The following is a 26,305-nucleotide window of genomic DNA, read 5'->3' on the forward strand; positions in this document are numbered from 1 at the left end:
CACCCCTCGACGAACGGCTTGGCTGAGGTGATGGTGAAATCAACCAAAGAGGCACTGCAGAAAATCATCACCGGCAACTGGCACCGCAGACTTGCTCAATTCCTATTAGCACAACACACCACCCCCTGCACGACTACTGGGAAGTCTCCAGCAGAACTCCACTGGGGCAAACGACTGACTACCAGATTGGACCGTTTACATCCTGATAGATCCCCACCAGACCCAGAGCTTCCCCTCCGGTACAGAACTCTCAGCACCGGGCAAGCTGTCTGGGCTAGGAACTACGGAGGCGGCAATAAGTGGACACAGGGGGTCGTCATAGAACAAACAGGTCCCCTATCTTACATCATCGACACCAGGAACAATACCCACATCCGCAGACACATTGACCAATTACGGCAACGCAGCCCGCAAAATATGGGGGAAAGGGGGAACTATGAAATGCAGTCAGAACCGCCGCCACAAACACCGTGTTAGGCATATGGTGTTAGCCTACAATGTTGGGTTGAAAATATATTAACCATAATGCTATGGCTTTAAGAAGTTAATTGGCCAATGGGTGTGTAAGTGTTCTCATGGCCATAAGAGGAAGCTAGGAAAGTAGCTTCTCTCTCTCTCTGAATTCACTGATCTCTACTATTACTGTTTTTGCTCTGCTGTTGGTTTACTACTGTTGTAACCTGAACTGTGTATTGACCTCTGGACCGGTAAGAAGACTTTGTATTTTGGATTGCTACTTGGACTGTTTATTTTTTGACTGTGCATTTATGTTTTTTCACCACCTCAAAGTAAAATACTTTTTGCTTTTAGAACTCAGTGTATTTCTGTGTGTGACTTTTACTGCTCTCAGTGCCCTTCCTTGTCTGTGCAACTCTTTGGTAGCACGAGGAGACCCTGCACAACAAATTCCTTAACACTGGTTATGGGCCCAGGCCTGTACTGAGAGTTAGTACACACAGTATTCCTAGCTGAGTTTGTATTTGGTGTAAAATGGCACAAGAACAGTTGTCAGGCATCTCCTGGATAACCCGGTTGGATGGGACAAACTATGTTTCCTGGTCCACAAAATGCTGCTTGCTTTTGCGCAAGGAAGGACTATGGGCTGTTGTAAATAACCCACCAGATACTACTGCTTGGGATCCAGATGACGAAGAGGATGCAAAGAAGTTAGACAACTTTAAACGAAGCAATGAGAAAGCTCTTTGCATTATTGGACTAACACTGAATGACCAGCAGCTTGTCCATATTCGTGGTGAGGAGTCTGCTGCTAGGTGTTGGGATGTTTTGCGAAGGCTTTATGTTCGTGACAGTGTGGGTGCACATATACACCTTACACGTAAGCTGTTTAGGGCTCGTCTGCAGAAGAATGGAGATATGCTGACCCATTTAAATTACATGAAGGCAACTTTTCAAGAGCTTCATGAAAAGGAGCTGATTTTTTCAGAGTTGCATCAGGTCTACATTATTCTGTCATCTTTGGATGAGAGTTATGATGGATATGTTTCTTCTTTGGAAGTCCTGACCAGAGAGGAACTGACATTGACTAACATTACTGGGAGACTGCTGGAAGAGTCCAGAAGGAGGCGTGACAGAGACCAGCTGAGAGAGACACAGCCACGAGAGAAGCAGCAATTCACCACTGCTTACAACGTCAAGAAATGTTATTCTTGTGGGGCTAGAGGGCATATAGCCAAATTCTGTAGAAAGGGTAAAAAACAGAATGTGAATAGCAGTGGGAAGGCTAAGAAGGGCATTGGTTTGGCTATTTCTGGTGAATCAACATCCAGAAATAATGAATTGTGGGTTGTTGATAGTGGGGCTTCACAATGCATTACTAAAGTGAAAAAGAGGTTTGTTAATATGAAAAACAGCAACCAATATGTTTCACTAGCAAACGGTTGGAGGATGAAGGCCTCTGGTGAAGGTAATTCCTATTGTCCATGCATTAATGAACAGTTACCTATGTTATATATACCTAAGCTAAGATTCAACCTGTTATCTGTAAGGGAATTGGTTAAGGTTGGGTTTGTGGTAACATTCAGAGGGGAGCAATGCACTATTGAGAGGAATGGAACCTGTGTAACTGCTAATTTGAAAAATGGTTTATTCATTCTCACAAGTAACCAGGTTAGTACAGTTAAAGCTAACTCAATATGTGAGAACAAGAAGCCACATGATGAATGTATACATTTATTGCATAGGCGGTTAGGGCATGTAAACTTTAACTCACTACGTAAAACAGTGGAATTAGTAGAGGGAGTTAAACTGAAGCCATGTAGTAAGTATTTGAATTGCAATGCCTGTAATCAGGAAAAGAGTAAGGCAAGTCCGGCAAACAGGATAAACAGCTTCAAAACAACTGTACCTTTGGAAGTTGTGTTTGCTGATTTAATTGGACCCATGAAACCAAGTTTAGGAGGGTCATGTTATATTTTAAGTATCCTTGACCACTACTCTCGTTATGGATTTTGTTATCTGCTTAAGTCAAAGGCAGACACTTTCCAACAATTTGCAAACTGGCTGAGGTTTGTGGAGAGAAAAACAAAGAGAAAGGTACAGTGCATAATTACTGATAATGGTACTGAATTTACAAATAAGTGTTTTGTTGATATGCTAGAATCAGCTGGCATTGAGCATAAACATTCAGCCCCTTATAGACCTCAACATAATGCTTTTGTTGAGAGACGTGGGCAAACGTTACAAGCCATGATGAGAACCATGTTACAAGATTCTGGCTTAACAGATAGACTGTGGGGGGAGGCAGCAAAATGTGCAAACCATGTTCTGAATATAGTTGTTAATACTTCTACTGGTAAAATACCATATACAATATGGCATGGTAGAAGACCAAACCTTGATTACCTGCACACGTTTGGCACCCCAGCTTGGGTCCACATTCCTGCACAACTCAGGAGTAAAGGCCAACATAGGGCTAGGCAATTATACTTTGTAGGTTATGAAGCTAACCATAGATCATATCGTTTCTGGGAACGAGGCACAACTAATGTATATAACAGTGCGAGTGCAAAATTCCTTGAGCACGTTGGTTGGGATAGGTTAGAGCAAGAAACTGTTAATACTGATCCTCTAGTGTTTGAGGACTCCTCTGATAACGTAACTAGTAATGATAATACATCTCCTGTAAATATGAAAGATGAAGAGGAGATAGGGGAGATAAAAGAGAAATCAGAGGAAGGAAAGGAGTCAGAAATTCAAAGCCCTGTAATTCCTTGGCGTTCAATGCGTATCAGACATCCACCTGATCGCTATGAAGCTAGTATAGTATGTCAAGTTAGTGTAGAGCCATCTAACTATGATGAGATCAGGATGTATCCTGAAAAAGAACAAGCATCATGGAAAGCTGCAATGAACAGGGAGTTGAATTCTTTGCAGGATCTTAAGGTTTATGTGAAAGCTAAACTGCCACCTGGTGAGCAAGCTATAGGTTGTAAATGGATATATAAGTTAAAGAAGGGTGTAGATGGAACTATAACCCATAAGGCACGTTTGGTTGCACAAGGTTTTGCCCAAACTACTGAGGATTATGACGAAGTGTTTGCACCCAGTCTAAGGGCAACTACTTTAAGAGCAGCTTTAGTATGGGCGGCTAAAAACCAATATATGGTTAACCATGTAGATGTTGAAACTGCATATCTACATGCTCCATTGCAACATACTATTTATTTAAGAATACCACCAGGATTGACCAGTGATAGAGACCATGATTGTTGGGAATTAAAGAAAAGCCTCTATGGATTGAAACAATCAGGCTATGAGTGGAATAAATGTATAGTAAATGAGTTAAGTGCAATAGGTTTTGTAGCCAGTAATGCTGATCCTTGTTTGTTTAGAAGGGAACACAACGGAGCATTATCTTTTATTTTATTATTCACAGATGATATTGCAATAATAACAAAAACTGAGTTAGAAGCACAAACTATCATTTCAAGATTGCAAACTGAATTCACAATTAGAAATCTTGGGGAAATAAGCCACTATTTGGGGTTAGATATTGTGAAAACAAATAGGGGTTTTAAGGTGTCGCAAGCCAGTAAAATATCTCAGTTATTAAAGAGATACAACATGGAAATGTGTAAACCAGCAAAAACTCCGATGGCTATGGATTTTAAGGACACTAATGTTGAGAGTCCTGTATTTGATAAGACTATGTACCAATCTTTGATAGGAAGTCTTATGTATCTGAGTAATTGGACTAGACCTGATATTTCTTACTGTGTAAATCAATTAGCTAGGTACAACAATAATCCAACTGTTAGACACTGGCAATCAGCTAAACGAGTATTAAGGTATTTGAAGCAGACTATTCACTACTCGTTATATCTAGAGCCAAATCGTGAGTTAATCCTTACTGCATATGCAGATGCGAGTTTTGCCTCTGATACAAACAGTCGTAAATCTACCTCAGGGTTGGCTGTAATGTTGGGTGATTCTTTAATTGGATGGAAGTCTATTAGACAAAAACACATAAGCTTATCTACAATGGAGGCTGAATTTTCATGTCTATCAGTGTTATGTACAGAACTGCTAGTGTACAAACAATTATTGTTAGATATGAGTTTAAATGTAAATGATCCATTTATTGTGTATGAGGACAATCAAGCTGCGATAAAGATGGCTAATAGTGCTGCAGTAAGAACAAGATCTAAACATACTGATCTTCGTTATTTGAATGTCAGACAATGTATCAAAGATAAATTAATACAGTTAGAGTATTGTCCATCTGATGTAAATATTGCAAACCATTTTACGAAGGTACAAAGTGCTGTGAAACACAATGCTAATTGTGAAAGAATGTGCATAAGATTGTAAGAGTTATATATTATTCTACCCAAAGGGGAGAATGTTAGGCATATGGTGTTAGCCTACAATGTTGGGTTGAAAATATATTAACCATAATGCTATGGCTTTAAGAAGTTAATTGGCCAATGGGTGTGTAAGTGTTCTCATGGCCATAAGAGGAAGCTAGGAAAGTAGCTTCTCTCTCTCTCTGAATTCACTGATCTCTACTATTACTGTTTTTGCTCTGCTGTTGGTTTACTACTGTTGTAACCTGAACTGTGTATTGACCTCTGGACCGGTAAGAAGACTTTGTATTTTGGATTGCTACTTGGACTGTTTATTTTTTGACTGTGCATTTATGTTTTTTCACCACCTCAAAGTAAAATACTTTTTGCTTTTAGAACTCAGTGTATTTCTGTGTGTGACTTTTACTGCTCTCAGTGCCCTTCCTTGTCTGTGCAACTCTTTGGTAGCACGAGGAGACCCTGCACAACAAATTCCTTAACACACCGTCACACCAAAACCCCCCTGATCAAATTGCACCACAACAAAACCCCGCACAGAACGACTTCCTCCCACAAAGGAACTCCGAAACGACGGAGCCAAGCCCCCTGCCCCCCGAGCCAGATCCCAATACACCTGGGGAAAGGGAACGACCAGCAGAGACAACCCCCCGGCACTCCGAAAGAATAAAAAGACCCCCCGCCTATTTGGAAGACTTCGAATGGGGAAACCCAAAAAAGAAACAGTTGGGGAAACGTCAACTCAATCAGAGGGAGGGGTAAGGGGTGTTATGTATTCACATGTTTAATAACGTTAACATTCAGAATGTATATAAACCAGCAGGGCTGAGGTAAAGCCGCGGCAGCTTTTGACAGCTGTCAAAAGCTGCCGGACAGAACTACGCAGGCGCCTACCGACTGACAGCTCTCGGCTGTCAAAATCACCCGGCAACAGCACGCGCTACCGATGACAGCTCCGAGCTGTCAAAACCATCCGGCTCCGATTGGCGGAAGCGAACGGCGCGGGAAACCGGCTCAGCCCTGATTGGCCAAACGTTTGACAGCTGCTAGTATAAATAAGAGCAATGTTCTTCTGTTGTTTGCCTGGTTCCTAATAAAGTTAAGTTTGCTTAACTTCGCTGTCCTGCCTGCTCCTTCAAAGCATGAAGAACAGCTGCAGGACTTGGGTTTGGCTAGTTTATAGAAAAGAAGAAATAGGAGTGACATGATTGCAGTATTCCAGTTTAAAATTCATTGATCCAGCATGGGAATAACATGTCAACACATGAATTATAATCAGACATTCTTTTTCATAACTATGATTCTTGGTGGCCAAATTGTAGTTCACTAATAATGAGCTATGAGGAAGTTTCAGGCAGCGTATCTTCATCAGAAGGACCAACTTGAGGCACACTGGAACATGAAACAATAGCCCTGTCATTATGAGATAAAACTATATAAAGGACAACCTGATTTATTCAAAATATCCAGGGAGGTGTCAATAGCTGCAGAGAGAAAAATAATAATAGTGCTATTTAGTTACAAATGTACTCAAGAACAATATGAGTACTGTTGTATGAAAATTGACATGGTACAATTTTCCCAGGATCAAACCACTTTAAACTATAGATAGGGAAGTGTTTTTATATCCATTCTTGCTAGCATTTCCACAAAAGTTTACCTAGTGTAGTATTGTCCCTGATACATTAAATGAAAACTTCATGTATCATGTATCTATCTATCTATCATGTATCTATCTATCATGTATCATATTCATGTTTCCTGAGCTTACATGAAACCAGGAACACGTGTGTAAGCAGTTTAGTGGAGTCGTTAGGCAGAAACCGTGGTGGAGTGGAAACCGTGAGATAGTCAGTTCCAGTCACTTTTTCTCAACCCAATCACCTCAAAGGATTGTTGTTATAAGAGGGAGTATTTTGTACAATACTTTGAGTTTTAAAAAATACATGTAGGATATAAATAAAATCAAGCAAAACAAATCAATTTAGACATTTTCTGAATTTATCTGAATCATCCCTAAATCAGGTGCCTTTCCTGTCTGAGGCTTGTCTAAATAGGTTAACCTTACTGAACTCTCTGGTAAAATATTGTTTAATGGCTGATCTAGCAGACAAAAAAAATGAAATTTCTTCTGCTGACTAATATTTTGTTCATTAAAGAACTGCACAGGAAGCAGAAACTTTGCATATATATACTGTTATGTACTGGGTTCTTGTAAAACACCACGTGGGTTGCTGGAGCAGCTAACGGCTCTCCAGCAACCCAGACATCAAGTCTCCAGCACTGTAATTGGTTATCCCCAGGCAGCAATAGTTGATTCAAGCCTATTGGCTGCCACCTAGGGGCTAGACTATATATTGTGGCTAGTTGCAGGCATTTTCCCCAATACAGTTCCAGCAAGAAATAAACAATGAGTTATCCTGTACTCTGTTCCGTGTTTTCATTCCTGCACCAAAGAACCCACTACTTAACTTATACAGAGCTGCTTTCTAATGAATTGGATCATCTGTCAGTTCAATTCAATACATTCCGATATTGACAGCTCTGCCAGATTTTAGATAAATATATTTATACTGAATGATAGACCTTCCCCAAAGTTGCAATACAGATATAAGGAGGGCTCCATTTATTATGTTTCTGACCACCATGCAAACTCAAGCCTTTGGGCAAGAGTTCAGGGAAAAAGTTGACCATCTTAGAGAACACAGAATACATTGTTATACCTTTTCATTCCCTTTTAATGCTAGCTTGCTTTCCTGACCTGGCTTTTTGTCTAAGGTATCACATTATCACATAGTTCATCAACTTTATCATACAATCAATTCCTCATATTTTGTAATATCTTCTCTAATACAGATGAAGACTTGTGTGCATTAATTAACCACTGTAATTTTCAAAAGAACCACAAAAAACCTTGTGTGGCAGGCACAAGCTGCCTTGTGTTACTTCAGCTGCACTATTATAGATACATAGCAAACATTAATATAGTAGCAAAGCATTTATCAGTAAAACATTGGTGCACTTTTATCAATTCTTAATATAAGTATAGCATCCTGATTTAGTAGAAATGAATGAGTATATATGTTAAGAGTTTTACAGCTTTCCAGCACAAAAATAAGCCCCAAAATTAAACACACATTCAAAATGAGCAGGAGGCAGAATTTAGAAAAAACTTATATATTTAAACATGTTACATATTGTTTCATTCGGTTCTTGGCAACATGGTAGAGAACAACAACAACAACTAAGTCAGGAGCTCAGGACACAGGGAGAGAAGACTAAGACATGCCCAGACCTAGGCTGGATCACACAGCCAATACTGTGTCTTAATAAAAAACAGTTATCATTGGCTGGTTTGTTGCTATGGCTATTCCAGTTTATAAAATTTCTTACACAGTGACAATATATTAAACAGTATTTGCCTTCTGGTTTTCAATGTAGTGAATAAGCCAGTATCAATCTTAGCATATGTTAAGCAAGAGCATCATGCTAGCATAAATTAACAGGAATAAATCCAAGAAAATATCCTTATAATTCCAATTCTTTGTGAATTCAGCAAGGAGTATATAAACAATTGTAGCCAAGATATAAGAGACAAAGGAAGGTTTTTGTATTAGGGGAAAACAATGCGTCCAACAGAAATGCATAGAAAAATGTTTCCAAAAGGAAAATCAAATCCTAAATTGACACGTACACAAACCTCTGCAAACTGAGCATGCTCAATAGCCACAATAATGCTGATTCCCGGTGGGAAAAGGAAAATGGAGAACTTTGGTGAGATGTCAGATTTCCCTGGATGGGAAGCAATTAAACCAAGGAACAATACTCTCACAACTAAGATTAGTAATATTTATTAGAAGGAAGTACATGTCTAGTAGGCAGTAATTTTATGTCTTGCATCTCTATAAAGATCATATACAGTATGACAACCAAACTATAGTTGGTTTTCTCTTTAATAAAGGAGGAGACTGGAAAGAATGTTCTACGTTTAATGTATATCTGCTGTTGTTGTTTTTTTGTAACTGTTGCTAGAGCAATGAATACACTTTTCCCCCCTTGAAATATCTCCCCATTGGGAGCTGAAAATTTATTTTCTTCCAGATATTGGCCACAAGTCCACCAGCTGTACTTGCTCGGACTGCTATGTGCTTAGCCCTAACCCTAAAATATCTAGATGAATTACATAACCGTCTTTGTTCTAAGTATTCTTTTAATGTTTGGAACATTTCCCCCCAAAACAAATATTTGCATTTTCCACTATTCAGGACTTCAGTAGTTTGACATCAAAAATTTCCTTTGGAATTTTTAGAAATGGAAAAAAGTATGATAGAAATATTGCAAATAAATGCAATAGTTATCAATAGAAGAGAATATGTATACACTCAGGATTAAACTATGGGAAATTCTTGGGGTTCTCTGTGCTTTGTTATTTGCTTGCAGATATGTTGTTACCCAACAAGGTAACATCTTCAGTACTTCTGAAGTCAGGTAACAAAATGTCTGCAAGCAAACAACCAAGCTCAGGGAGCACCAAGGACTCCACATAAAATGATTATATTTAATATTTGATAACAACATTAATTTGTAATGGCATGTTGCAGATGATTTAAGACCTTCCATTTTTAGAACAACTTCTAAATCAAGAAATTCCAGGTTGATGCCATGGAACTCCTATTTATTGCAAAAAACGGATTTCATTTAGCTTACAAACAAAATACTTCAAAACACAATGCTCTTTCCACCATAAATAAAGCTTTCCAAACAGCAGTTACTGAGTTATATTTATTTTAGACAATAGAAGAGATTGAAATATAAGAAAAATTTGGCCAGGCTATAAATAGGAAGTCACGATGGGTTGGACACGACTTCGCAACTAACAGCAGCATAAATAGGAAGAAGTTTCTAAAAGTTGCTGAAAGACATATAGTACTTTAAGACTGTTACCATAAAATCATACTTCCCTATTGTAATGAACTCAACAGAGATTATCTGTGAGAAAACAAGTATTGTACTATGAACTAGTGGAAGCCGTTATCAATGAGATTCAAGTTATCTCATTGATAATGGCTCCCATTACTTCCTAGTTCTATACATATGTCAGAATCCATTTATATTTCATTTCTAACTATCTCCTCTGATCTAAAACCAAACCTCACCTTCCCCTAGATTCTGCCATACACCCAAGAGGGAGAGGGGATAGGCACACGGGTTTTATTGCTTTCACTTCCTTTATTAACTACAATGTAACCTTTTGTTTATTGGCCTTCGTGTCTGCTATCCATTACAATGTAACAAATTGCTTTCTATACTATGCATCTCTCTGAACCTCTTCTCCCTTACCGGGCAACTAGAAAAGGGGGGTGGGAGAAGAGATAAAAACCTTCGGGACCTGGTTTATTTCTCCAAAGGAGGTGTGAGGAGCTGTGGAATGATCATGCTGCAAATGGAACTGGATTGATGTTATTTTCCCTTTCCCACGATGGACTTCCACCTGGGGATTGGCCGGTCTGAACCACCCAGATGAACTGTGGGGTTTGCTTAAGGACACTTTTAAAATATCAATCTGTAAGGGAATCCCTCAGATCCTGTCTATTACGCCTACTATCTCCTATTCTTAGTAAAAGTTCCTACTTGGAAGAAACTGTCTCCAAGAGTTCTGCTTTTTTAAGATGTGGGTTTGAAGTAGGTCCTGACAACATGTTTATATGAATTATTAATTAAACTGGAAGCTAGCAGATATAGAAGCAAAAATTCATTTTTATAGTAATTTTAGTAAAGATTACAACCACAATAAAAATAAGTACATTTTTTTTAAAAAGTAAAAGTACAAAGGTCCATAAAAGAAAGCAAAGAAAGACAAAAAATAGAAAAGAAAAAAATAAGAATAAAGAAAAAATATAGGAAGAAGTGACTTCCCCCTTGTTAGGTGGAATGGCGAGCGTTGACAGTGAGGTTGTTGCAAAAAGAACGTTTATTGAATGCACATAGGTCAACTGCCGTGTGGCCGTTAAACCCCGTATTATATACCAAGACAACTTAAACTGTAACCAATCCCAGGCCATGAATCTCCCGCCGAGAATACAACGACCAATCCCTGCACCAGGTTTTCCCGCCTAGGGAAAACCACTCCCCTTTAACTACGAACACAACACCCCTCGACCAAAAATAATATCAACAATTTAAGTAACTTATCATTTTATCTTAAAGTACAGCAAATGATCTCTTCTTTGTCTATCTCATCTCTTATCAATAAACTCTCATAATATCTCATCATTTGAGTCCTGACACCAGCAAAAATACATTAAGGATTATTGGAGAAAACAATACATTTATTTTAACCTTGAACAATAAACTGATGTGTTCCTTTTTATTTCTAACAATCTTCATCTTTAGTCACTTCAAATCATGCATTGGCATTTCATTTTTTTTTCATTGTTTCTTTGTCTCATTTAACAAATTTCTTCAAAGTTTTAATAAGCCTTTTTTATAACTCCTATATAGGAAAATTATCCATGAAGCTCTCTTTGTTTGGTATTTATATATCCCTTTTAATTAAGACATCAGCTGGTTTTTTTTGTATGTCCATGTAGCATCATTTTCCATCTCATTCTTGTAGTTTGTCACTTAAATCTACTTTCAACTCATCTCAATTTTGTCAGGTAGAATTTGTTCTTCTTCCATAACAGTATTTAAACAGTCTTTCTATCAAAGTTAATTTCTGGGTCCATTGTTCAAAATAATCTTTAATATATCCAATGTTAAATTCTTTTACTTCATTCTATAATTGTAGAATGAGTGGGGTTTGAGTGGGATTTTTTAGTTATGTTTAATTCCCTCTAGTTTCCTTAGTGTCCAATTCTGAAAGTCTTATCTGTACTAAAGTATCTTACTAAAGATACTTATCTTCTTTTTAATCAAAAGCATTTTCCAAGAACTATTTCTTAAAATTAATTCCAAACTCTTATTTCAAATTTAGCTGAATGCTTACTTGATTTATAACTTGATAAAATCAAAATTTCAAAATCCTTTTGTTCTTTATTAATTTTTTTTATTAAACTTACAGTTAAGACTTTTTTTACTACAGATCAAAGGAAACTCACCTGGTGTCCTGCTTCCAGTTTCAGTACATACTGAAACACAGTTGCCATGGAGATTGGCCATTTTATTTCAAGACTGAAGAGATAAATAGCTAACAAAGAATGTAAACAAAACAGAAACTTGGCTGTAGAGTTCATTTTTGTACGAATGCATAGAATAGTTCAAATCCAATCTAGGGTTATGAGAGTGAGGTCAGGTTTGTTAGTCATTTTTTAAGTCAGAGATTCAAGGTTTCTTACACAAAGAGGATTCACAGGAACATCACACAAGATCCAGTGATCAGAATTTGTTTCCAGAAAAGGAATATGATTCAGCCTTGCTTCTTAAATCAGGCTGCAGCCAACTGTCACAAATTAAGAGATTTACTCTCTTGTTTGGCAAGAAATCTCATGGAATCACACTGTTCTGCTTTTCACTGAAGTGTCCAGGAGTTGGGGGGCCTGACATTATCAACATCATCTGACTGCTCCAGTAATCCAGGTGGTGCCTTTATTAGATGAGCCTTGTGTGATTCTTGGCTTGGTGTTTCCTGAGGATAACATTCCACAGGTTCAATTGAAGCAGCTTCTTCAGATACTGATTCTGAATCTGAGTTCTGAGTCTAGGTCATGAACTTATTGCTGTAAAACTTTTCAGTTCAAAGGTTCCTAATAGCTGAAAATCCACTAACAAGCAGCTTCCAAAAGTGATTAGAAAAGCAAGTGTGTGTTCTTGGTGTCCTTTCGAAGGAGCTGATTGCAATTTGAACAAGATGTCTTTTCTCTCATCTCACAGAGTTCTAAATCTGCAGGAGTCTTGTGATCTCCTCACAAGGAGCAACTGTACTTGTGAGCTATTTCAAGTCCTTTCCTTGCCAGAGAAGAATTATCGAAGACATGGACTCTAAGAACAACTTTGAAGAACTGGAGGAAGAGCCACATTCAAGAGAAAGGTCAGACAAAAGACATGTAAGTTCCAGGCATCTCAAACTTATCTCAAACTTGACACTCCCTAATACTCTTGAAAATATAGGGGGACAGGAGATACATTCAGACCTGCAAGAGTCTGTTATAACTTTATAATTAAAATAGTAATGTTCGTATATTTGGTTTCCTAATCTAGTTTACTTTGAAGGCCTGACAAAACTAGATTTAGAAGCCCTATAACAATTTCATGAAGTTTATATGAATTTATAATTATTGTACACTTTAGGAATGTTTCATTTATTGGGAAATCTAAAAATACATGGCATGTTGGAACAATACAGAAGGTTATATTTTAAAAAGCTGCCAAAAGTACTGTTTTCTGCTAGGCTATGATAGATTTAGAATAAGAAAAGAATAGAGCTGGAAGGGACCTTGGAGGTCTTCTAGTCCAGGCCTCTGCTCAAGCTGAAGAACCTATACCATCTCACACAAGTGATTGGCTAGTCTCTTCTTAAAAATCTCCAGTGATGGAGCACCCACAATTTCTGAAGGCAAGCTGTTCCACTGGTTAATTGTCATCAGTGTCAAGAAGTTTCTCTTTAATTCCAGATTGCTTCTCTCTTTGATCAGTTTCCAACCATTGTTTCTCGTCCTTCCCTCTGGTGCTCCAGTGAATAACGTGACCCCCTCTTCCTTGTGGCAGCCCCTCAAATACTCGAATACCGCTATCATGTCACCCCTATTTCTTCTTTTTTTAGACTAGCCAAACCCAAATCCTGCAGACATTCTTCGTATGTTTTAGTCTCCAGGTCTCTGATCATCTTACCGGTAGTTGCTCTTCTTTGAATTTTTCCCAAACTCTCAACATCTTTTTGTGGTCTTTTTGTTTGGTCTTCACCATTTCAGAGGTAGAAGAATTCAGCCACTCCTATGATCCTATCCATGGCATAAGCTGCTGATGCACTCAGTCTTGCAGATAAAGTTTAACTTTATAAACCTATTTTGTGCATTGTTGCATTTTACAACTTCTGGCTCCTATATTTCTCCAACCTTGGTATTTCTATTACTTGTTGCTACTACATCCTTTCTAGAAATTGCATTTATCACATTTTCTAATTTGCCATAGAATTCTTCAATATTGTTCCATTATTGTTTTGGTAATATGAGTAACAATAAATGACAAGAATGCCAAATTTGAAGATGCCAGACTAGGAGAATGCAATAATTCAGAAGTTAGATTTTAAAAGTTAAGATAATCAACTATATAATAAGAACTGGAAAATGGAGAAGAACAATCAAGTTAACCAAGATAGTTCCAGATGAAGATTATAGAACAGGCCATAAATTACTGGTGTCAAAGTACCGTATATACTTGAGTATAAGCCGACTCGAGTATAAGCCGAGACCCCTAATTTTACCCCCCAAAACTGGGAAAAGTTCTTGACTCAAGTATAAGCCGAGGCTGGGATCCGCCGAGTGGCTTTCAGCACTGGAGAAAATGCAAAATCGCTCGAGACCAAACTCGAAGGAATCAGCTGCCGGTGGGAGCGAGGCGATCCGTGCGGTCCCGTGACAGCCAGTCGGGCAAGCAACGTGAAGAGCGGCAGGGCTTTATTTTTGCACCGTGGAGCTCCCCCTCCCCCTCCTCCCAAACTCCCCCTCTCTCCCCCTTCCCCCCACTTCCCAGAGCTGAATACAGGGTATTAACCGGCGGTGGAGGCTTGCAGAACGGCGGATTGAGCCTCTGTCGCCGGCGGCTGGATCCGCGCTCCGCAAGCCTCTGCCGCCGGCGGAGGCTGGATCCGTGCTCCACAAGCCTCTGCCGCAAGCCTCTGCCGCCGGCGGTTCCAGCCTCCGCCGGCGGCAGAGGCTTGCGGAGCGCGGATCCAGTGGGGGGGAAAAGCCCTTTAGCAGGATTTGCCTGCATGCCGGCGGAGGGTGGATCCGTGCTCCACAAGCCTCTGCCGCCGGCTGGATCTGCGCCCTGCCACCGGCAGAGGCTTGCGGAGCACGGATCCAGTGGGGGGGAAAAGCCCTTTAGCAGGATTTGCCTGCATGCCGGCGGAGGCTGGATCCGTGCTCCACAAGCCTCTGCCGCCGGCTGGATCCGCGCCCTGCCGCTGGCAGAGGCTTGCGGAGCGCGGATCCAGTGGGGGGGAAAAGCCCTTTAGCAGGATTTGCCTGCATGCCGGCGGAGGGTGGATCCGCGCTCCGCAAGCCTCTGCCGGCGGCAGGGCGCGGATCCACCCGGCGGCAGAGGCTTGCGGAGCACGGATCCACCCTCTGCCGGCATGCAGGCAAATCCTGCTAAAGGGCTTTTCCCCCCCACTGGATCCGTGCTCCGCAAGCCTCTGCCGGCGGCAGGGCGCGGATCCAGCCGGCGGCAGAGGCTTGCGGAGCGCGGATCCACCCTCCGCCGGCATGCAGGCAAATCCTGCTAAAGGGCTTTTCCCCCCCACTGGATCCGCGCTCCGCAAGCCTCTGCCGCTGGCTGGATCCGTGCCCTGCCGCCGGCAGAGGCTTGCGGAGCGCGGATCCACCCGCTTTGTGTTACCTGCCATGAAACCAGTCCTTGCAGGCGTCGCACTCTATCATGAAGCGGGTTACATCGTAGGGCAGCCAGGCAGCGGAAAGAAGCAGGCAGGCAGGGCGCGGAGGTCCGGAGACCTGCCGACGTTTGGGGAGGTTTGGGGAGGTGCGCGCACACCTCCCCAAACCTCCCCAAACTTCGGCAGGTCTCCGGACGGCGGCGGCTTGGGAGAGGTGCGCGCGATCCCGGAAGCACCGAAGCCTCAGCCGCGCGCAAGTCCTCGGTAAGTTCTTTTTTTTTGTTCACTGGAGTATAAGCCGAAGTGGATTTTTTCAGCCCAAAAAGTGGGCTGAAAAATTCGGCTTATACTCAAGTATATACGGTATATGTTAAATGTAGACAACTAGAGACAGGTGTATAGTAAGATTTCACCCAGAGGACATACAGTCAGAATATGTTTAATATATTAAACTTAAGTAGCTAATTCATTATACTCAACTTATGATAAACAGAACCTGGGGGTTTACCTAATACAGTGACTCTGGATGGCTTACAATATTCTGTATTAGTGAGATGGGCAGCATAAAAATTTAATAAATAAAATAAATTGGAGACTACTTGAGTAATCATGGAAGAAGACTAAGACTAATAGAGGCAAATGAGATTACAAGAGAATGGAAAGGTTATGATGAAATTCTTTACAAATCGAATTATACCAAAACATGAATAAAAGAGAAATCTAATTAGGAGCAGACTTCACCAGAAAGTTAGGTATGAGAGGTGATAAATCAGAATAAATAAAAGACTACCAGGTGCATATGAAATACCCATAGAACTTCCTGTCTGGCTGCCCTCAGAGAGTTAGATTAGGCAACTATATCTCTTCAGCCCTTAATACTGGCTTCCCACAGGGCTGTGTGTTGAGTCCCCTACTTTATGCCCTCTACACTTATGACTGCACCCCCACTCATCCCAGCAATATTATTACTAAATTTTCAGATGATACAATAGTGGTGTGGCTTATCTCCAAGGGGGATGAGTCTGCCTACCGGGATGAGATGGAGCAGTTGCTCTTGTGGTGCAGAGACAATAGTTTGGTTCTCAACACTACTAAGACCAAGGAGCTTATAGTAGACCATAGGAGGAATAGATCAGACATTTCTGGGTGTTACCATAAAAGATGATCTGACCTGGAGTGCTCATGTTATAGCATTGGTTAAAAAGGCCCAGCGAAATTACATTTCTTGAGACTTCTCAGGAAACAACAACTGAATGAAAAACTGCTGGTGGTCTTCTACCGTTGCTTCATAGAGAGCATTCTAATCTAATTGCATTTGTGTGTGGTTTGCTAACTACACAGTAGCAAATAGGAAAGCGCTCCAGAGGGTCATTACCATCGCTCACAGGATTATTGGCTGCCCTGTCCTCATCCCCCTGGATGAACTCTACAGTTCCCCCTGTCTTAGGAAAGCTCAAAACATTCTTAAAGACTCATCTCATCCCGTTCATTCTTTTTTTGAACTATTACCATCTGGCAGATAGTAAGGATAATAAAAACAAAGACAAATAGGCTGAAAAATTGTTTTTATACCAGAGCTGTAACCATATTAAATACCACTGTATAGTGCAACATTGAAGTGCAATGAAGGGGCAGCGCAATGGTGAATAGAATGTGAAGGATGTATGTATATAAAGTATGTATCAGGTCCCCCAAAACATAGCTGCTTTTGTAACCATTATTTGGAGCCTGCTAGTCTGTTGGGAGTGGGAATGTCTTGGGGATGCTTTGCACTGTCTTTCCACTATGCCCTTCCCCCAGGAGAAAGAATGCATCTACCTTATCTAGGAGAGAGTTGGCGCTTGTAGCCAGAAGGAAATGAAAGTGAGGGAGACCTTGAAGAGCATGCCAATGAAACCAGTTACCAAAACACTATGCCACCTGTGGATTGGCTGGAATTCAAATGGACACTGGGACCCTGGGGGGGAGGAGTAATAACATTGCTTTTATTACACTGCTTGCGTGAGTTTTTCTCCACATCTCGCCTTGTTTTCCCTGCTATCACTAGCTCCTAATAAAAGTTCCTTTTGAGACAATTCCTGTTTCAAGAGTTCTGCTTTCTTGAGTGGCTTGGTTGAGGTAGGTCCTTACAGTATGTTTTTACTTATGGTTTTTACTTGTGTGTAGTGTGCACTGTGGACAGCATTTAATTTCATTGTGAGAAACACAGTGACAATAAAGATATTCTATCCTAGAACTGTCTAAAGCTGCTGTGTGCAAATTGTGAACAAATATGGAAAAATGTACAAAACTGGACATGTTTTGTTTATATGCTTATATTGATCAAAGAATATGTTAGAACATTTGCATATTAGTGAATTATTGCACTAAATACACATGCCATACACAAAAAGAGAAACAGTGAAGTTTTCAGAAAAGGCAACAGGACAAGAAGTCAGCTAGAAACAGACAAATAAGGGAAAAAGGAAGAGAATTTAATAAAGAACTTTACCTTTGTTTTATGAAGTATAACAATGACTTCAATTTTGTAGATTACACTAGAATGTGGAGTTTAATGATAGAGGATATCTCAACTACTGATTATTATTTTGAGGAAACTTTATAATGAGCAAGCAATTTCTGTAAGAATTGCAATTGAAGAAATAGTGATACGAGCAAGGAGTGAGATATACTGTAGATGCATAATGTCAGTAACTGTATATAAAACAATTCTAATATTAAAGTGGCAGCTGGAATCTGCAGCAGCTGTGGACTGATGGACTGACAATTTGAAATATATAAATAACATTGTTTTGTTAACTGAAAGTAAAGAAGATATAAAAGAGAACTTTAGGAAAATAAAAATGAAATCTGAAAATCTGGTTAAAGTTACATATTAAAAGAAAGTTGCAGTCACTCAGCATGCTTAATGAATTCACTCTCAATACAGTAGAAAATATGGTAAATACTCCCTTTCTTCCTTTGATCCCAGGAATAGGACAGTCTGAGTATTCGAGAAATAAAAAGTATATTAAAATTCAGGCAATGACAAACTTAAACAAGTTCATAAAAGTTTCAGGTTATTTCCCGCAAAGATCAAAACCAATGGGTTTACCAGAGGCTATACAGTATATTGTCTGTGAAAGTGAGAAACTGAGAAAGAAGAAGATGATAGCAGAGGTGCCTAGAGCAGTGCCCCCCAACCTTTGGGGCACCAGGGACCAGTTCCATGGAGAGAGGTTTTTCCATGGACTGGAGGGGCCAGTTTCTGGCATGCCATGGACCAAGGGTTGGGGACCCCTGGCTTACAGGATCTGATGATTTTTATCAAAATGATGATACAAGTGACACACTGTCGTGATGAAAGCCTTGCCTCTATTGTGCATGGCTAAAGCATCATGATGCAAATATGTAAGGGGCAAAACTTGCATTGCAATGGCACATTTGTTTCATTATTTTCCCCTCCCTCCCCTGAAGTAGGTTCTGGAAGATAGATTGCTTTAAGTTATGAATATGGAGATGGTACTTTAAGATTATCATGATTTGCAAGAACTAATCAATTGGTCCTCAGTGAAATAAAAGATGTTTCCCTGAAACAATGATTGACAAACAGAAATTTACATATTTTGGGTATCTGTTGTAAATGGCTTTAAGTCTAGAAAAAGCAACTATGCTTGGCAAGACAAAGAGATATTGAAGGACTGGCACTGAAAGATAATATCAGCTTTATCACTGAAATATTTTTTGTAGATTTGTGGATTGTTGCTTGGGTCTGGTCATAATGGAGGGTGTTTGTGTTTGCAGTTAAAAAGAATCAATCTGATTCAACAGTACCTATTTAGTTTGTTGGTCTTTATTTAATAATTAGTTATAGGAAAGAGACACTAGTATATTGACATTAAGAAAAAGAGTTTCTTGTTCTTAATTATTATTTGCCTTCAAATAAAAGCCAATTATATCTTATTAATTTTAGTCCATTTGCTTTAAAGCCACTGTTCTTGTTTAAAATGTTCAGGGTTTTAGTAAATTTGAAAAAGCAGTTTATTGTGAAATGTGAACAACTAAGTAAGCATTATCATTCCTAAAGTACCCTTGTATATATTTTATTGAAATATCTTTGCACATGGCAGTTTGAAAAGCTACATGAGTTCAACAAATGAGATATATTTGAATCACAGTTATAGTCCCACAATCCCAAAATTAGATTTTTTTTACAATTACTTGCTTTCCAGCTGTTATGTTAGGCAGCTTTTGAAAGCTTCAAGAAAGAAAGCTTTTTTTTCTATGTCAATTTAAGTAATGTGGGATGATGCTTTGGAGTTTAAAAGGGAACTTTTAAACTTCATAGAATAAAGAGTTATGTGCAAACTCTGTTCGACAGTTTGAACAGTCTTGTCTATTAAGAATTCAATATAATTAAAATATAGTATGAAATTTAGTCATATATTTCCATCAATAAAAGTAGCATGGGAGTGGGTGAACTCCCTCCTAAAGCAATCTTCATATCCTTAAACTTTTCCTCATTTTTCCAAAGCAGATTTTGAGGATGTATAGATAGTTCTAGGGAAGAGGAAAAATCACCTTTAGGCTAGCTGAATTGCACTAGCCAAGAGTTTGATAAATGACTCCATCTTTCAGAATACTTAATTGGCCTCATAAAAAATAATAAAGGATTTAAATTAGAAAGCCAAGCACTTACATTGAGTGTTCATATTACTGTGTTTCACACATCACATTAAGTCATGATTGGTTTAGTTCACCTAAATCATGAGCTATTAAATACAAAGTACAATAGCTAAGTTCACATAGCAAGTAAGCAATAAAGAAGCAAACCAACTCTTGGCTTACTGTGATATATAATCCAGACTATGTGGTAGAATTCTCTGACTTGGGAATTAAAGTGGGTATTGTGAAAACATTGCAGTTTAAAAATAGATGGAATATTTAAAATATCAAATAAATATCTGGTATTCTACCTATTAAACCAAAATTCAGTTGGAAAGATCAAATGCACCAAGAAGGCCCATATTAATATAAAAGGTAAAGGTTCCCCCACACATGCATGCTAGTCGTTTCCGACTCTAGGGGCCGGTGCTCATCTCCATTTCAAAGCCGAAGAGCCAGTGCTTGTCCAAGGACGTCTCCGTGGTCATGTGGCCGGCATGACTAGACACCAAAGACGCACGGAACGCTGTTACCTTCCCACTGTAGTGGTACCTATTTTTCTACTTGCATTTTTACGTGCTTTCGAACTGCTAGGTTGGCAGAAGCTGGGACGAGTAACAGGCGCTTACTCTGTTACACGGCACTCGTAATATACACACTGAAAGTATACATATTTAGTCTATACTGAATTTGTGAGAATCTTGCTTTACAGGTTGTAAACTGCTCTAAGAGATTTGGCACAATTACTAGAGGTGTTTCTTAGAAGAGGCATTCTATTTTCTTGCCTTTCTTATAACTCTTGAGTGGTTTCTATATACCCGTAGTAATTAACCTGTTTTTACTACTTTTATTAGAAGTTTGCAAAGTTTATTTTTTCTAGAAGACCATATGTGAGAGGTATGGGATTATAATTGAAGTAGCTTGTTCAAGGCAACAATTTAACATTTGCTATTGAGGGGTACAGTACAGTGTACCTGAAACTTTACTAGCCATTTTAACCAGAGAAACAATTTGATTGCAGAGTATTCAATATAATCAACTATATTTCTTTCCATATTTTGAAACATATACTTTATTATCTGGGGAGATTATTATAATGAATTACTGTGGAACAAATGGAAGGCAGAGCATGTTAATCAATAATTTTCAAAAGTGTAACATTTTCAGTGTACAGCTCCTGATTTATAAAATATCAGTTTAATATAAATGGGATTTTTTTACAAGGTTGATGATGAAAATATCAGGTCTATTACATTATATAGTTTATGTTCTGCAGCTGTAGATGTAAGTATAAAATTACAAAGAAGAAGAATCACAAGAATTTGACAAGATCCAGAAATTAAAGGATTGTAAATAAAAGGTGAAACCTATAAATTGCAAGTCTTTGCACATGATTTGGTATTCATTATAGAGGAACCTTTAGAGACAATTCCTAAGCTGTTGGAAAAGACAGAACAATTTGGAGAGATAGCAGGATTAAAGATAAATAGAGAAAAAACCAAAGTGATAGTTAAAATTTTTACAGATAAACAAAAAAGCAGCTATCAGAAAAAAAATAGAATTGCAAATAGTCAAGAAGGTCAAATACTTGGGAATATATCTGACAGTAAGATGTTCAACAATAAAAGAAGATAACTATATTAAATTGTTAAATCAAATAAAGCTTGATTTGGAAAAAAGAGAACATCTGCAACTGTCGATGTTAGGAAGAATTGCTATGGTGAAAATGAATATATTACCAAAAATACTATTTTTGTTTCAAATGATACCTATAAAACTGAAGAAAAAATTGTTTGAGGATATAAACTTTCTAATTCAAAAATTTATCTGGCAGGGAAAGAAAGCTAGAATTAAATTGAAAATGTTACACGAAGCTAGGGGAAATGGAGGTTTTGGCTTGCTAGAATGGATTTTATATTATCAAGCGTCAGTGCTAACATGGGTAAAAGAATGGATAACTCTTAGAAATAAAAGATTGCTGTACTTGGAGGGACATGACCTACAACCTGTTTGGCATGCTTTTTTATAGTATGGAAAAAATAAAATACATAAATACTTCCAAAACCACTATATTAGAAATGTACTATTATTAACATGGGAAAAAATAAAATGTAAGATCTATTTGAAAACTCCAGGATGGCTCTCAAAATGGAAGCATTTGTACATCCAAATCTAGTCAGTCTCGATAAAATATGGACATATAAAGATATTCTAAATTCTGAAGGGAACTAGACAAGAGATGGAAAACCAATAAGATGGGATCTTGTATGAAATAGTTAAGGATAGGGTAAATCAACAGTATAAATATACAAGCAAATAACTGTATTTTAAGTTGAGAGGTTCCATCTTCCAAGTCTTCTTCCTTTCTATTAGAATTGAATGTCCTACACATTTAATCACCATTTACCTACTTTGGAATACATTAAAAACACTAAAATCTATAGCATAACCTATAATAAGTACCTAGAATATGTATTTTAAATATTGTGTTATGGCTAAACAAAAGGAATCCAAATATATTTGTATCTACTTCCATTTCAAAATTAATTGCTTCTGATAATAAACAAACCTAATTTAATTTTACAAGTCTCCATTAGTATTAATATATATTCAACTTAAATACATTCTAAGTACTAATCCTGTGCCATATTGTCATGACTGGTGGGAGATGCTTAGTTATGCAAATTTAGATTTGTGCTATGATCCACCTGTTGACACTAGCAAAACTCTGTGACGCTAAACTCAAAAGTAGTCAGTTCTGATGTCATGCATATTGTTTGAATGCTGAACTTTTTAGAGCTGATTCATAGATGGATTATCATTGGAGAACTAAAATATCATGTAATGAATCACAGGAAGATCTTCATAAGAGCATTTTTACACCCAAATTTATATATTCATGATCAAATGTATAGAATAAACTTTATAGAACTAAATGTTTCAGATACCAAATTTCTCTCTGCCTCAGATGTTTGAAGGTATAAAATTTGTATATGTCAACTATTTTTTAAATTTAACATTTGAAGAGATACAAAATTACATAATCTCTATGCTATTTCAGCTATGGTGTTTCTACTTGTATGAAATATAGACTTCTAATTATCTGTGAAAGCAATACTCCTGCATACCTTATCCCACATAAGATTTCCCCATCTGAATCTCTCCATATATCTTAAATACAGTTCCCGTCAGAAGCAACTTAAATTGCTTTAGACTACAAATCCCTTCAGCTCCAGCTTTTATGACTAACAGTCAGTATTGATGGAGCTACCAGAAAATCCAAACTAACTGAAGGGCCCCAGGTATGTGACAACTGTTCTAGAATAATGTACCTGAAAATCTTCATATTCATTTATCACAATGTGTGCTTTACAAACAATTTTGTATGTACTAAAAAGGGTTTACCTTTAAAATTTGGCCTTATTCGTGCATCATAACCTGATGTCCGCCCCATTAATTTATCCAAGAAATCTGAAGGAGATAGTGTCTGTGAAGGGGATTTTGCAGATCTGGAATCATGTTCTTTACAGAAAGTTGTCCTAGATAAAATATTAGTTATCATGAGTAATATGGTAGTTACATCACTTTCACTGGAAAAGTGTAATGTTAATATAACTTTTACAGAACAGTGAAGAACATCAAAATTTTTGGAATCAAATTCCAAAAAAGATCAGACTAAGATATTTAATTCATAAGTTTTTCATTTAATTATTTTCAAAGAATGCTTATATTTGCAGAGCAGAGTCATACATTTCCTTTTCGATTATGGATCTACATTATCTGTGAAAGTCTGGCCAAACATATCACACAGTCAGCAAACACTTTTACAATGTTAGTGTCCAAACCATATAAAAATAACAAACAATCAAACAACTTAATAGGCACTAATTAAATGAGTTGGTTGTTCATTTCTTCTGAGAAAAAGAAAAACCCTTTTCTTTCCTAAGCAAAGATTTTTTTTCCCCTTTTTTAAAATTTAGTCAGCTCTATAAATGGATATACAGTAATGTATAATAATAAATTCTGTATCTGATAATTATATGGAGTAACATTCAAAACTCTCTGTTTTAAGTTGGCATACTGTATTGATATATTAATATTCATAGTTTTAAATTATAATGTTCTTTATATACATATTTATTAATTAACCTATCCCCTAGAATTATTCATTTAATAAAACAGAATAAATAAGGCCAAACACTGATTTTTCCATTTAAACATTCACTCCTTCCTTCAATAGTATATGGATCAGATATGCATGCTGATCAAAAAAATGCTTCTTGATTAACATCTATTGAGACAGTGGCTTCTTCTTAGATTTTTTCCACTAGTAAAAATCTGTTTCTCAGCTATATTATACATGAAGTCATATTAACAAATTATTTTAGTTAATTCAGCAAAGTTTCAGTTCTCCATGATTTTGTTAACATAGACTAGAACTGCTGTAGCAAGGGAAGTACACATGAGGAGCATGGACACTCTTTTCCTCCCCACACCTAGTTTATCTTTTTAATTTTAATATAACAGGACTATTAACATGTATTAAATAACAATTGAGAGTATGTCCACAGTCACAAATTAATTTCACTTTACACACCAGAAGAAATTATTCTGTTTGATAGTTATAAATTATTACATAAATGAAATTTCATTGATCTGAGGAAATATTTTAGCTACCCATAAACATTGTACCCTGAAGGGAAGAGTACCTCAGTAACTTCTCCATAGACTAAAGTTGTGTGGAATTTTTAAGTGTGTTACCAAGCAACAGCTATTTCCAATGACAAAATTATACCTAGCCTAAATACTCAGAGTATGGATTCAGCAAAAGGAATAGTGAGCCTGAAGCACCTCTAAATCCTTGCATCTTTAATAGAAGCTTACAAACAAGGAAAGATTTTACCTACCTGAAATGATATGTTTCTAGGAAAACTGCAAACAAGGCTGTCAAAATGCTCACTAGCTGTCGGTTCATTCCTCCTGTTTTCTGTATTGAATGTGAGAAAACAATATTTCATAAACGATTCCAGCATCAGTAAAAAGAGGTTGTCAGAAAGTACTTGTCTTCATTAAATTTCCAAATCCAGTAATAATTTAAATTTCTTTATAATCAGAAAGAAAAAAAATCTGTCTTTGCATACATTGTAGATAAAAAAACATCCAAAGTATCAGTCCTTAAAATCATGGTTAGGTTAAATCAAAGAGCATTCCCAAGCCAACACAAAAGGTACAACCATCTGGAACTGCCAGTTCTCTGAAAAGCTTCTTTTGGAAATGCTGAATGTCTTCTCACCCTCCCAAAGGAAAACCAAATCTTTCTCTACCTTAACATTATGGAGATGAGAATAATGCTGCCACGTTGGTCTGTCTTCCGGAGCTGTCTACAGTTCCCTTGGGCTTACAAATCAGTATTTGTCTGAAGCATTTTCAAAATGGGAGAGAGGCTATTTGCTTGTCACCCATTTCTTTATTAGCAAGTAGTAAATATCAAAGGTGCATGGTTAATGTTGTGCTCAAAAAAGAAAGAAAAGGAAAAATGCTACACTCCCTGTGCCGGAATGGAGGGCTGTGATCTTACACATTGACTATAAATTTCAGCACTTGGACAGCTCCAGGCTCAGCTTGTGCGCATGCTTCTGGTTCCATCAGAACGTGACTGGAGTTCAGAGACATTCTCTCTTCGAGAAATAGGGTCGTAGTCCTGCTGCCCCATCCCTTGTTTTAGAAATCCTCTATTCTTGTCATAGAATAGCAAGGACATGTGCACAATAGGATGCATTGATGCTGAGATAATACATTGGTGGATAAGGAATAATAATAGAAATTGCACAGGAAATAATATCACAGTGATAGAGATTTAACTTCGGGTCTTTCTGTGTGTGAGAGAGAAAGAAGGAGGGAGGGAGGGAGAGGGAGAGGGAGAGAGAGCATTCCACGTAGGCTTCTAAAATAGCATGTCTCTATTGAAAAACATAAGTTAAGAATAGTACATACAGGTAGTCATCAACTTATGACCAGAATTGAGACCAGAATTTTTGTTGTTAAGCAAGGTGATTGTTAAGGAAGTGAGTCACACCCAATTTTATGACCTTTTTTACCATGGTTGTTAAGCAAATCACTGCAGCTCTTAAGTGAATAATACAGTTATTAAGAGAATTTAGCTTCCCCCACTGACTTTGCTTGGAAAGTTGCAAATGATAGTTGCATGACCCCAGGACACTGCAACTGTTAAAAATGCATGTAGGTTGCCAGGCATCCAAATACTGATCACGTGATTGTGGGGATG

The 26,305-nt window shown here is 38.0% G+C and overlaps 1 protein-coding gene across 2 annotated transcripts in view; it reads right to left on the reverse strand.

The window, feature by feature from the left end:
- GLRA2 (glycine receptor alpha 2) overlaps nt 1–24,994 on the reverse strand; it is a gene marked incomplete at both ends in the record, with an annotated part of 157,208 nt that extends 132,214 nt beyond the window's left edge. For both annotated transcript variants that reach the window (XM_081328067.1, XM_081328068.1), the window contains 2 exons: nt 23,425–23,558; nt 24,927–24,994. In XM_081328067.1, coding sequence (XP_081184193.1) covers nt 23,425–23,558; nt 24,927–24,994 — 202 coding nt within the window. The remainder of the gene's footprint in view (nt 1–23,424; nt 23,559–24,926) is intronic.
- Between the last annotated feature and the right edge of the window lie 1,311 nt (nt 24,995–26,305).

The sequence above is a fragment of the Vipera berus genome (genome assembly GCF_964194415.1).
Source record: "Vipera berus genome assembly, chromosome: 4".
Classification (NCBI taxonomy): domain Eukaryota; kingdom Metazoa; phylum Chordata; class Lepidosauria; order Squamata; family Viperidae; genus Vipera; species Vipera berus.